This window comes from Suricata suricatta, chromosome 7 (assembly GCF_006229205.1).
Source record: "Suricata suricatta isolate VVHF042 chromosome 7, meerkat_22Aug2017_6uvM2_HiC, whole genome shotgun sequence".
NCBI lineage: Eukaryota > Metazoa > Chordata > Mammalia > Carnivora > Herpestidae > Suricata > Suricata suricatta.
Window position 1 is genome coordinate 126,734,618 of NC_043706.1, and position 14,621 is coordinate 126,749,238.

The following is a 14,621-nucleotide window of genomic DNA, read 5'->3' on the forward strand; positions in this document are numbered from 1 at the left end:
CTTGGTTCAGTTTGCACAGCAAAAAGTGTAAGCTTGGCTACAGAATTCTTATGGGACTTAGGTTTTTAAGATATTAATAACTAAGCTTTAGGAATCTTAATATCATGCTAGTTGGTTTTAGGAGACACTGTGGTTATAATGTTTCCTGTTTGAAAATGTATTAATGCATGTGCCAAACCAGAAACTGGAAACTATTATATTATACTTTGTATTTTCACCTTAGTCACCATGATCAGGTTGTATTTATTTGATCATTGATTTTATTTTGTGTGGAAAAACTAATTTCTTAAGTTTACATTATTTTTTCACTAGATACAGTTTACAATCCAAATGGTGTCTTTTATTGTAATATCTAAATGGATAGAGAAAAGGGGATGTTTCTCTATCAAGGGCTTAGTCAGTTGAGCATCTAACTTTGGCTCAGGTCATGATCTCACAGGTAATGAGTTCGAGCCCTGCATCGGGCTCAGTGATGACAGCTCAGAGCCTGGAGCCTGCTTTAGATTCTCTGTCTCCCTCTCTCTCTGCCTCTCCCCTGCTCACACTCTGTCTCTCAAAAATGAATAAAAGCATTTTTTTAATGGGATTACTATATTTGAAATATAAGAGGACCAGATACAGGTTTATTTTTAAAATGAGCTTATTTGGGGGCACCTGGGTGACTCAGTTGGTTGAGTGTCTGACTTTGGGTCAGGTCATAATCTCATGGTTCTTGAGTTCAAGCCCCACATCAGCTCACTGCTGTCAGCCTATCTGACAGTCAGCCCAGAGGTCACTTCAGATCCTCTGTCCCCATCTCTCTGCCCCTCTCTTCTTTGCACTCTCCAAAAAATAAATATTTAAAAAAATTAAATAAAATTAGCTTATTTTAACATTGTTTATTTAAAAAACATAGGTGAATTGGTTTCAATCAACTACTTTTTTCCCTTGAAACTTGAAGACAATGCTGTGTGTTAGCTTGGTAAAATGTAGCTTCAATTTATAATTCAGTGTTATGAACTCAATTATTTGAACTCACTGAGAAAACATTCTTATTATCAATGAAGTAAGTTATTGAACTTTTAAACAAATGAGCTTAACTCAATCCGTAAACTCATAAGACATGGTCCACCCACCCCTTAATACTTCATAATACTCCCTTTCCTGGTCCCAGAGAAGTTTCTGATAAACTCATCTATCAAGTGATATAAAAGATGATAAAATCCTGTATACTGTATTGTAAAAAGAAGAAATAAAAGAATTTCCAGTTTTGAGATTTAGGGTTTCATCCAAATATTAGGGGAACATTGTAGTAAAGCAGGATTTTTTTGTAATATTGAAAGCAAACTACCACAAAAACTTTATTAAGTGTCCCTAGTGATCCCTGTTTCCCTCCTATATTATTTAACCTGGGTAACTGACAGTGTCTCAGTCATGTAAAGTGCTAGTAACCATGTCCGATTCAAGCCTCTCTCCCGACCAGACTCTCACCAACAAGCCCCACTTATCTAGACATTTCAAGCCCTGTATCAATCTACTCCTAGTCTATGGTTCATGAAAATGATCCTGTGAAATATCAAAATGTTAACTTTCATAATGACTGTAAATCCAGTACATCTACACCTGGAAATGATGGACCCGACCATCCCTGCCCTCAGGTTTGGAAAGAGATACTGTGTAACCTTGAATGTAATTTAGAATTTTCTGTCTATAGCTTATATGTAAACTTTGCATGTGGTGAAATGCAATCATCTTAATTGTACAAGTCAATGAATTTTGACAAGTGCATTCACCCTGTAATCTATCTATAGCACATCTCTATCAAGGAGTAAAAGTACAGGCCATTTCCATAAGCTTGGAAATCCCTCAAATCTCTTTGCAACAGACTCTGTCATCTTTATACCTCATCCCAGGGAGCAGTTTTGACTGTTCTGGTATTTCATACACACTAATCATACAAGATGTATTTCTTTCTGCTCAGCCTCATTATCTGAGAAGGATGTCTATCTGTGAGATTCATCTACATTGTGGTATACATCTGTAGTTTATTACTTTTTATTTATTTATTTAATTTTTTAATGTTTATTGATGAAAAAGAGAGAAACAGAGTGCAAGTGGGGGAGGTGCAGAGAGAGAAGGAGACACAGAATCCAAAGCAGGCTCCAGGCTCTGAGTTGTCAGCACAGAGCCCAATGTGGGGCTCAAACTCACGGACTGTGAGATCATGATCTGAGCTGAAGTCGGATGCATAACTGACTAAACCACCCAGATGTCCCAAATACTCTTTACTCTTAAGTAGTATTCAATCATATGGAGAGATGATAATTTGTTTATTCATCAACTGATAGACATTTATATTGTTTCCTTTTTTTGGCTCTTAAGAGTAAGGTGTAATGAATGTTCTCGTCCAAGTATTTTTGTGAACATGTTTTCATTTCTCTTGGGTAAATACTTAGTAGTGAAATTATGGATCATAGGGTAAAATTCAGACCCTTTTGAATGGAGAAAACATCTGACCCAAAGGTTTGTATGTTATTTATCAGATGTCCACAGTTCACTCTCAACAAGAAGACCCAAATAAACCCCACTGGATCTTGAGGTTGGTCACTGAGCACAGCGAAGCAGATGGTTTTGAAGTGAAAAAAGATACGGAACGAGCAGACGAAATCCGAGCCATGAAGCAAGCCTGGGAAATGACTGAGCCTGGAAGGGCTATCAAGGTCACTTGAGTTTGAAAAGTTGTTCCTTACCTTTTCATTCCCAGGCATTGGTCTGAAGGAAGAGCCACAGTGTGAAACCACACAATGTTTCCTTTAGAGTCATATCCAGAATTTTGTTAGACACTGACTAACTAAATGTTAAGACCACATCTGAACACCTTGTGAAGTGTTACGCAGATGACTGGTACCAGACGAGTCATAAAAGCAAAGCCCATAATGGTACCACTTCCTGGCCCAATCCATGGGTTCCCTGATCCTTCCACACAGTGTGGGCTGTATCCATGTCTGTCCTTCACACGCAAAGTAAGAAAGCACAAAGGTGTTTAATATGTCCTTTCATGTACTTTGAACAACCTTGACTGGATAAAGAGCATGTGGGATATACATTCTTCATAACTTACCCCCACCACTGTATTTTATGTAAGAATCATTGTCCTAGTGAACCATTATTACTTATATGTGTTTCATGTCCCAACTCAGGGTTATTAGGCCAAATTAAAAAAAGGTTCAGGAACAACTAGATCTAAGACTGCATGACTAGTATATTCACCGTAGGACTGCTGCTTCTCAAAAGTAACTGTTTCAAAAATAACTGTCAAAATTATGGATAGTTCAGAATTTGAGCATATGTGATAAGAGCTACACTAGTTCCAACTGCTGAATTTATTCACATTTTCCTGTTTCTTTCATGTATTGTTAATATATTGTTGCTGATACTGTTTGTTGATAGTGTTTGTTCTTTAGGCTTCCCAGGCTCGCCTGCATTACCTCAGCCGGTTCGTTAAGAAAATTCCGGAAGCTGATGGTGTGCCTGTGTCCGAAAGCCAAACTAAAGCACCAGAGGAAGGTCAGTGCACCCTGCCTCCACTACCTCAGAGCACAAGGCTGTTCCTTGCACCGCTTAAAAGAGAGGGCATCATGCTTGGTAAAAGGAAAGCACTGGAGAAGCTGTTTCCCTATAGGATTGTGAAAAGGTCATGTACAATCCTGTAGGAAAACTGATTGTGGAAGATTTTCTCTTTAGCATATGTTTACTTTTCTTCCCAGGTTTTCTCCATTTCAGAAAAGAGGAAACCCAGGGGCGCCTGCGTGGCTCAGTCAGTTAAGCATCCCACTCTTGATTTCCGCTTAGGTCATGATCCAGGGAAGTGAGACTGAGCCCTGTGTCAGGCTCTGTCTGAGCGTGGAGCCTGCTCGGGATTCTCTCTCCTACTCTGCCTCTGCTCCTTGCCAGCTTGCATGTGCTTTTTCCCTCCCTCTCTCTCAAACACACAAACAAACAAAGGAAAGATGAAACCAGAAATAAGAATGCAAAATAATCCAACAGTAGCGGTATGTAAACTGGACGGCAGACCTGCTGCTGTTAATCTGGTACGTTTCTAGTAATAATCACTATAAATAATAGTGATAATATAAAACTGTTTTTCTGAGTGATTGCCATGGGCCTGCAACTGAAAATACTAATTATTTCACTTGATACTTAGATGAATCCACTGATCTATAATATTATTTTCAAAGTACCAAAAAGAACACAGGCCCTGAGTAATTTGCTCTGTAATTTGTTAGGTTCACAAGATACCCAGAGACAGAGCCATCTTGCAAACCACTCCCCATGACCCCGAGTGCCTTCTCACAAAAACCTGGCTGACCCTACAGCCTCACTGGGACACCCAGAGAGGCTGAAGGCATTCGCATCCCAAATCATGCCTTTCCATGGTCACATCATTACAAGTATCATTCAATAATTGTTATAAAGACAACAATGCTTCTTAACTTTTCATATAAGGAATATAAATAACACCTGTCATCCTGATTTTGTTTTCTTAAGAACACTCTTCACATCACTTTTTGTTGATCTCATTTTAACCTACAGCAACTATGAGGTAGACGCTGCTATTCCCATTTTATAGACAGAGACCAACATCGGAATCGTCTTACTCCTCCTAAGTCACACATCTAGAATGTGATGGAGTTGGGATTTGAAATATTTCCAACTGCTAGAGTACTCCCTTTTCTAAGTGTTAAAGCTTAATGTCATATTAAGAATACAAGGGTGAATAGGTTTCATTACGATTCTATGATTTTGTTATTTTAAATTGTATTGTTTAATTAGATTTTATTATTTTTTTCAATGTTGTATTAAGTTATATGTAAAAGAAAAATGTTTCCCTGGACACTTGCTGGAAATGGCAAGAGAGGCCATTTAAGGTTGTTCAACAGGAGTCAAGACTGTTGCAGCAGGAGACAGAGACATTGAACTCAACTTTGAATACAACAGGGAGAAGTGGAGATTCATAGCAAATAGGCAGGTAGTGGGTGGACACTGACCCAGAAAAACTTGGTTAAGTACGAAAGGTAGAAGAACAGAGGAGCTGGACTGGATATCCAGGCAGGATGTCAAGGTAGGGGGTTGAGGGGGTGAGGGTGCAATTCTAGATAAACTAGTCTAGCAGGATTCTTGCTAAAACTAGGATTCAAGCCAAGGACAAGGACTAGTAGAGAACAAGACTCTGACGAGCCTGAACTTGTCCTACAACATACGTGCAGTAAAGGCACAAATACTGATTATATAACTGGATACATTTTTACATATGCATACACTCAGGAACCACCATTCAGATCAAGATGTAAAACACACAGATACATCCCCAGACTCTTCCTCCTTTCCTTCCCTCAACCATTTCTTTCCTCAAGGTAACTCCTTGTCTGACCTCTGTTACCATGTATTGACTTTGCCTGTTCTTGAACTTCCTATATTTGGATTCATACAGTATATACTTCATAGTCCTCACTATTAAGCTGATCTATGCTTCTTGTGTCAGGATTCCTAAGTTCTGTTTTATAGGAAATTTGTCTATTTCATCTAAGTTAAACTTCCTGGAATAAATGTTATTTTAATCTCTTTTTTCTTAATCAGTTTTGCTCTAAGGGTGTTTCCATTTTAAGATTGTTTTTAAGTGTACTTATTTCAACATTTCTCCCTATTTTTAAGCACCTTTTATTCAAAGTGGAATATAATGTCAATTAAATTATCTGCAATTAATAAATAGAGGGGAAATGTCTGCATAGTGTGGAATTGTGATAGTTTTTACATGGTTTTTCCTAGACATAACGATTTAGAACAGTGAGAGTAGAATTATAGTGTAAAGGGAAAACTTTCCTAATTCACAAGCAATACTTCTCCTCTGCTCTATTTTAAGAAAACTTTAGACAAGTGCTTGCATGCAGGGGTCCCCTCCTCAAAGATGAGAATCCCCTTCACAGGCGTTTCCCCCACAAGGCAGGCTGTATTTCCTCCAGGGCCCCCACGCAGTGGCCTCAGTGGCTCAGAGATCCCATTTCCATTTGTAAGGTCTCACCTCCAAAAAGCCTCTATTTTTATGTAATGTTTACATATCCTGAGGCAGCTACGAGACCCACAGGTTGCCTGGGCCATTGACAAAGTTTTCTGAGGGACCAATGATTGTTTTTGCTAGTGCTCTCCTTAGAGGCGGCAAATCTTTCAAGTCTGCTCCAAATCTGTGCTCCCACTTAGCCAGTTACTTTTTGCATATGCTTTCGTAGTGCAAGTTTTGTTTTTCAGTAATGCACGTGTCGTCTTGTAGTTCAAACATCTGCAACTGCCATAAAAGAGCCAGATGCAAAGAGTGACGGGACTTCAGAGGGCAAAGATATCCAGCTGTTGGGGAATATACTGTGGAGGAAGTGGCAGATGACCAGGAGCTTCAGGGACTTGTCAAAATCGGTGATGGGTGAAAGTGGAGGGACATCTTCAGCAGGGAAGGAGGAACAGACGGTGCGGAAGGAAAATATCAGTAAGTATTATTCTCGTTTGTGAGCCAAAGACACACTTGGGAATAAAAATGCTGGAAGAGGCACAAACATACATGATGTCTAAGGCGGGAACATAGAACAATATGTATTTTGGATGTATAGGTCTTCATTTTGCTTGTCAGAGCTGATCCTCTGCTCAAGGACCTCATTACTAACTAGTTATCTTGGAGATAGAAGGGGGCCAACAAACGTAGCAGGTAAACTTTTGTATATTTTTCTGTCTACAAATACTAAAAACAAAATTGCAGTGACCACATATGTCAATGTCGCTAAACATGGATCTTTTTTGTTGATTGATGATATGCTACATGGTAGATTTTCTTTATAACTTTTATGACAGATTTTAAATATCTGGGTCCTGAAATTTTGAAGGGGAGGAATTTTCAGGGGTGTACAAGTCACACTAATCTGGTTCATTTCTATATAATGAGGATTCACATTTAGTCAGTAAAATGAATGTAAATCCAGGGCACCTGGGTGGTTTAGTCAGTTAAACGTCTGACTCTTGATTTCAGTTCAGGTCATGATCTCAGTTTTCCTGTTCCAGCCCTGCACCGGGCTCTGGACTGACAGTGAGGAGCCTGCTTACGATTCTCTCTCCTTCTCTCTTTGTCCCTCTCTGGTTGGCACTCTCTTTCTTTCAAGATAAATGCATAAAGTTTAAAGAAAATAAAAAATAAAATGAATGTAAGTCCTTGATTGAAGGTTTTACAGAGAAATGTCTTTCCATACTGGCCTCCATGAGGAAGGATTTCCTCTAAGCAACTTCTAGATTTTCTGTTGCTAAGGGACTAAGTGTCTTATGTGGTTGAAACAGTAAATTGGGGTTCTCATAGGGGATCCTGTGTCCCCTGCTGGTCCCTGCATTGGAACTACTACCTGTGACTGAGGGGGCTGCAAGGGTCAACTGTCTTTAAAATTCCGTGACCCTGGCTGCTTTGCCTTTCACATCCAGCTACTTCCTCCAATTATACCTATAACAGTAGTACAATCTTGCTCTTTATTTCTCTACGAATTCAGAACCCAGGCAGGAGAGAAAGATATTTTGGAAGAACGCATCCTCAGAAACAATAACAATGGTTCTCTTCTCAAAATGGCTAAGCCTTTCTGAGAAGTTTAAAATTAAAAACTGTTTAACGTTAAAACATGTCCTGGAAAGATTTCCATGGGGAAGAAGAAAATTCCAACATTCAAAGGGGTTTTACTATAGTTACAAGAGATTTGATTTTTGAGCCAGTATTTTGAAAGTAAGCACTTGTTTAATAAAAACAATAACATACATGATGTAACACTAAAGCTTATTAGAATAGTATTTATCACTCTATATTAATATTTAATTCGTAGAGTGGTTTTTCATATATTATCTCGTTAAAGTCTCCATGAACTAGACAAACTATATACTGCTATCTCTGCTTCAAAATCAATGTTAATAAATGTTAATAAATGCCTCACCCCAGAGCAGGAAGCTGAAACAGTTTGTAGTGAATCAGGACTCAAACCCTAGTTCTTGCAATTTCACACGTGACCTTTCCCAGAAGGCAAATTTCTCCCCACAGTTGGTAAGAGACCAGTGAAATGAAAATATAACTAAATTCTGAGGTAAAACTGTTTATACGCTGATAAGGTAATTTTTTTAAGTTGCAAAAATTGAATGTAATCATGATTCTTCACACCAGCCTCAGGTACCATGTCCCATAGTCATGGTACAGATTTAATTTTTTTTTTTTTTAAGAAAAATCAGGGGAGAGGCATAGAGAGAGAGGCAGAGAGAGAACTGCAAGCAGGCTCTGCACTGCCAGCACAGAGCATGATGTGGGGCTGGAACTCAGGAACTGCAAGATCAAGACTAAGCCAAAATCAAGAGTCGGACACGTAACCGACTGAGCCACCCAGGCTCCCCGCTTTCATTTTTCACTCAGAGCCCCTGACCCGTGTTGTGAAGGGCTGCTTTAGTGTCGGCTCTCCTGCTCCTCAGGTCTTCACACTTTTGGCCGGCAGAGTCTTCACACCTTTGTACTAAAGCTCACCTCCCATGAAAGAGTGTACTTTTGGGCAGAAAAGAGGGGGCAGGAAACAGGGAGAAAAGGTAAACGTGGGCAGGGGTGGAGGACTGAGGTCAGAGCAGCCTGTCCTCAAGAAAAATTTCTCCCAAACATTCTTAAATGTGTTTAATTATAATTTTTATTGAATATAAATAATATATCGTGTATACTATAATAATATGAAAAAATATATACAATAAAATATAAATGTAATCACACTATCCAGAAAAACTGACCCTCTCTCCCTCTGAGAAGAGGTGTGCTTTTGTATCTCCAGCACCTCCTAGAGCACTGATACACTGCCATGTACCCCGGGGACTGGGGTTGTAGAAGGTACCCTGTTAGAGAAGCATGGGTCCGGCCGTCCAGCATTCTCTGAAACTGCATGTGGTGTTCCTGGCTCTGCTGTTGGCGTGTCAGCCATATTGACCCTCACTCCCGGGGAAGCATCACCCATAGGAGATTACAGATCCCAGTAGAGCTTTGGGTGATCTGGCCTCGACACACCTATAGGCACTTGTGATTCCCAGAAAACTACCTTATTCTTGTCACTTTCTATTTTCATACAATAGGCAACTTAAAATAATTTCCTTCATAGTACCAGAGGGCATGGAAATGAGGTCATGATGAATTTTAGTCCTAGACATTCTTCCTCAATACCAAAGGCATCATCAAGGTCAAGAATATAAACATTGCTTTCAAATTCCCTTTGATCTCTGGGAGCCTCTAGAAAATTCCTCTTCCGAAGGTTGCAGGTGATCTCAGTTTTTATTCCCAAATTTTTCCGCCAGGCGTCACAATCACTAGGTCTTAAACAATGATTCTCAGACTACCTATGATAAAGTAAGTTTTCTCCCCCAGTCTGTTGGAAGCTGAAACTTTTGAAAAATGTAGTAAAATGACCAGTGATGACAGATTGCTATAAAGATACTTCTAAGTAAATATTCTCACTTTCGGAACTTATCCCATAGAAGGTCAGTTTGGAGACAAAGAATGGTACATACACACACACACACACACACACACACACACACACACACTCTGTCCTTTTCTAGAGGTACAAGACTGTCATAGTACATTCACACCCTATTCTGACACAACAGAGTTTTGTAGAAGAATATGAAGGTTAATCTTTTCTACCCCTTTCCCACAGTTTCTTCTGTTTAATTGTATGTTATTTGGCAGGATGTAAGAGAACACAAACATCTAATTAATCAGAAAGTATTTTCTTTCCAGTCAAAGTCAGCAGAGTTGGTGTCTTATAGAAACAACATCACGTTTGAAATGCCAAAAATATATGCAGCATAAGTAGGTATGCTCATAAGAAAAGCAAATAAAGTTTAGAAACCTAAGATCTCATAATAATTACAATGAAAAAGTTTACTGGCCATTGCATTCTTTTTTTTTAATGTTTATTCATTTTTTTTTGAGAAAGAGAGAGACAGAGCACAAGTGGGAAGGGGCAGAGAGACAGAGACACAGAATCCGAAGCAGGCTCCAGTCTCTGAGCTGTTAGCACAGAGGCCAATGCAGGACTTGAACTCACAAACCATGAGCTCATGACCTGAGTCATAGTCAGACACTTAACCGACTGAGCCACCCAGGTGCCCCTCACTACTGGTTTCTAAAAAACATTGTACGATGTTAATTCTTTAGGATCATTTTATTTAATATTATAAAATAAAACACATGGTTGATTTTATGTTTTAATAATGGAGTAGAGTTGGGATATCTGTTTTTTCACATGGACCATGTCTTCATGTATTTTTGGAAAAATGAAACATTAATTTGGATATTATTTTTAAATGTTTTTAAAGGCTTACATTAGACTACATTTCAGAATGAGTGATCACTGTTTACAAGTTGTTATACATGAAGCACTTTACAACATTGCTGAAGGCAACCACATGTAAAAAGCAAAATTAAATGGGCATGAGACCTTTTGCATGGCAAAGTGAGGATTTGACATATCCTCTCCCAAAAAGCAATAATAAACTGAAAATAATTAATTAAAAAACATTTTAGGGATGTTTGGGTGACTCAGTCAGTTAAGGGTCCCATTGTAGTCTATGTCATGATCTTGCTGGTCCCAAGTTCGAACCCCGTGTTGGGGTTTGTGCTGACAGCTCAGAGCCTGAAGCCTGTTTCAGAATCTGTGTCTCCCTCTCTCTTTCTGCTCCTCCCTACTCATACTCTGTCCCTCTCTCAAAAATAAACAAACATTTAAAAAATTAAAAATAAATATTTTAAAATTCTGAAAGCATACAACTAAATAAAAAATACAAGATACACAATTAATATACAATTTTTTTGTTTCTACATATTATCAATGAGCAATCAAAAAATTAAGACAATTTCATTCACAGTAACATTAGGAACAAATGTATGGGAACAAATTTAACAAAAGTGTAAGACTTGTCTACTGAAAACCACAAAACGTCACTAAAGGAAATTTTTAAAAATTTTAAAGAGGGAAGATGTCCATGCTTTGGACTAGAAAACTCGATATAGTAAGACAGAAATTCTTCCCAAATTGATCTACAAATTCAGTATAATGTCTGTCAAAATTCTAGTAGACATTTTATAGAATTTGACAACTTGATCTTAAAATCTATTTGAAAATGCAAAAGACCCAGAATGACCAAAATAATTTTGATAAAGAACCAAAAGGGAGGATCTTTACTCCATAATTTCAGAATTTCTTATTAAGCTAACAATAATGAAAACACTATAATTTGTCAGTTTCTTAAAAAGTTAGATGTAATTTTATCATTCCTAGTTATATGGAATGTCCAGAAAAGGCAAATCTATAGTGACAAAGTCCAGGGATGTTTGCCCAGGACTTGAGGTGAGAATAGAGAGGTGCAGGAAAAAGCACAGGAGATCTATGTGGAGAATGGAAATGTTTTGAGACTGAGTTTTGGTGCAACTCTGTAAACTTACTGAACCATATGGAATTACTGTTTTAAAATGGGTGGATTTTATGGCATGTAAATTACACTCCAGAAATTTTTTAAAAAGAGATTAAATGTCTTGGGAAGGTTGAGTGGTTAATATTTTAGACTCTAAGTCTATCGTTTAAGTCTGTTCTCACAGGTACATATGGGTCTCTGGGGTAGAGATCTCCTGCTAACTTGGTTTGTACCTGGTGTATGTTACCCACGCCACTGGATCTACAAGTTTCTTGAAGTATACTACTGTGTCTTAAATATACATTCCACTCCTATAAAGCTTATGAGACCTTTCATGCCTAGACTAAACGTTTTGAATATTAGGTCACTTAACTTGTTTATAATGAAATAAAGTAGGATTTTTACTTTTTGTCTCTACCATCACTTAACTACAGTCATGACAACATTCTGTAACTCTGCTTATAGAGTCCAATCAGTGGTGTTTAAAAAAAAATGTGTCTATATTTTTTAATGTTTTACTTATTTTTGACAGGGAGAGAGAGAGAGAGAGAAAGAGAGAGAGAGAGACAGAGACAGAGAGAGAGTGTGTGAACAGGGGAGGGTCAGAGACACAGACAGACTCCAGGCTCTGAGCCAGCTGTCAGCACAGATCCTGATATGGGGCTCAAACCCACAAACTGTGAGATCATTGCCTGAGTTGAACTCGGACGCCCAACCGACTGAGTACCCAGGTGCCCCTAAATGTTTATATATTTTTAAGACAGAAAGAGAGAGACAGAGAGACAGAGAGTCAGAGCATGAGTGGGTAAGGGGCAGAGAGAGAGGGAGACACAGAATCTGAAGCAGGCTCCAGGCTCTGAGCTGTCAGCACAGAGCCTGACCCAGGGCTCAAATTCGTGAACTGTGACATCATGACCTGAGCCTATGTTGGACACTTAACCAACTGAACCACCCTGGTGTTCCAGTGGTGGTTGTTTCTCTTTAACAGAAGATATTATTTTTAACTAAAATGCGGTGTAATAGTCTATTAGTGTCTATTTTCTTTTGAAAGTCTGGGACTTATTTCTTCAACAGGGCCTCGTTCGCGATCCCCAACAATTTTAGAAACATCTCCAAGACTTATTCGACAAGCACTAGAATGTGTAGACTTAACTCAATATATACGGTAAGTTTTAAGAGACATGATTAATGCAAACATCTGTGTTCATAGAATTTTCAATACAGGGATAATCAGTTACTAAAAAAGTGAAAATTTCAAATTAAGTGCTTAATATATTTTCAGCCTATTCAAATTTCTAGACGTACATGATTTTACATATTCAACTTAACAAATCCTTTATTACGTCAATCATAAAAACATTTAAATATTTTATATAAAGTTGTAATTTGCAAGCTGATTAAGGTGAGTTGAGCTACAAAAAAAATCCCACTAGGTATTACTTAAGAAGGTTTCATTTAATTTAATGTAATTAATTAATTTTTTGCAGGTTCTGTTTTATTAAGAACAAGACAGTAGAATTAATAGTTATTCAAGCATATTTATGAGTTTGAAAATATTTTCAACACGATTTAGCTGCATAAATTAAAAAGAAAACCTCCAAAATAATCTCGTAGATTCCAACACCAATTCCAGAACACCTTATCAGATAGAGGGAGAATCTAACTTTACTGTAGTTTTCTAAAATTTTTTCCTAAAATATTACCAGTAAGTGGAGCATAGTAGATCAAAAAATAGTTTATTCTTACTATTACTAATATTCTATTGGATTCAGGCTACCACAATGTCAAGGCGAATTTAAATTATTTGAATTCCAAAATTCATTCCAGTGTTCCCAAATGATTTATATATCTATTTTGGTGTCTGTATAGAAAAACAGTAGACACTGATCCTGTGCTACAGACAGAGGACCTGAACCAGCACCAGGCAATGCAAAAGGCAGAGGAGGTTCACCAATTCCGACAGTATAGGGTCAGAGTATCCAGCATTCGAAACATTAACCAAGAGGAACTGCTTAAAATAAAGGATGCAATCCTGGAGATGTATGGACAAATGCGGGTGAGTCTCAACATACACCCATGGGTCAGGGTTGATACATTCTCTTTTAACGTTAAAAAGATATCGTAGAATCATATAGGACCCGAGAAGAAAGAAATTTTGTAAGTATTTAGTTCTCAACTACTCAGAAAAAGATGGAGAATTGGTGAAACACATTTGATTTCACTTACTTACTTAAATCCCTCCAAAATTGGAGGAGTCTCTCCACAAAATGAGAAGAAGGAGAAAGAAAATAACAAGATATATGTGAAGTTGGAATAGAGTTGGATAAAGATTTTATTAATAGGCTTGAGGGACCCAAACTGTAAGGTGGCAGTAGAAAAGCTCTTAAACAAGCAGCCCAATTTGCTCCATAGAATCCCTAAAAGGCTCAGCAACTGGTGGCATCAGCCACATGAAGAAATAGAGGTCAAGGGGAAGGAAGACAAGACTGTTAGGTTTGCTTGGCTAGAAGCTATTTATGAAGTGGTTCGTATTGCAGATCACCACCACCACTTTTTGTAGCCAGGTGACTGTCCCTCCGCCCCAACAGAAGACTCAAGTTGCTTTATTTAGACAATGTCCAAAAAAACGGGGAGGGAGGAGGGTCGGGAGGAGTGGATTAGTGTAGTGAAAAAGATCAAGTTTAATTAAAAATGGAAATATCATTCTTGTAATGGGGAAATTCGATAACTATATATGGATGACTTCCACTATAGAGGATAAAGACTTTTTTTTCTCCCTCTTTCCTACAACACACACACACACACACACACACACACACACACACACACACACACACTCCCAAAGATACTGATGGCTCTAAGACTTCCTAAACGTTTCAGTCACTATGGCATTAGGTTCTCTATGTTGTTCCTAGTATTGGCTGATCTGAAGAATCTTTGACACCTTCTCTTGTTTGTCCAATAGGTACCTTAAACCAAACCTCTCTAAATCCATCATTCTATCAATCTTGCCCTCTCTCTCATGTCAGCTCAAACATTTCCTCCACCAATATTCCCCACCCAGGAAAGGTGATTGTACAATAATAAACAACCACAAAGGTTACCAGTGACCTAGGTGATAGTATTTGAAAGTT

The 14,621-nt window shown here is 38.2% G+C and overlaps 1 protein-coding gene across 1 annotated transcript in view; it reads left to right on the top strand.

Moving 5' to 3' along the window:
* ADGB (androglobin) overlaps nt 1-14,621 on the top strand; it is a 135,833-nt gene that overhangs the window by 120,151 nt on the left and 1,061 nt on the right. Inside the window, exons 31-35 of the mRNA XM_029945518.1 lie at nt 2,523-2,699; nt 3,444-3,546; nt 6,305-6,514; nt 12,562-12,652; nt 13,357-13,543. Coding sequence (XP_029801378.1) covers nt 2,523-2,699; nt 3,444-3,546; nt 6,305-6,514; nt 12,562-12,652; nt 13,357-13,543 — 768 coding nt within the window. The remainder of the gene's footprint in view (nt 1-2,522; nt 2,700-3,443; nt 3,547-6,304; nt 6,515-12,561; nt 12,653-13,356; nt 13,544-14,621) is intronic.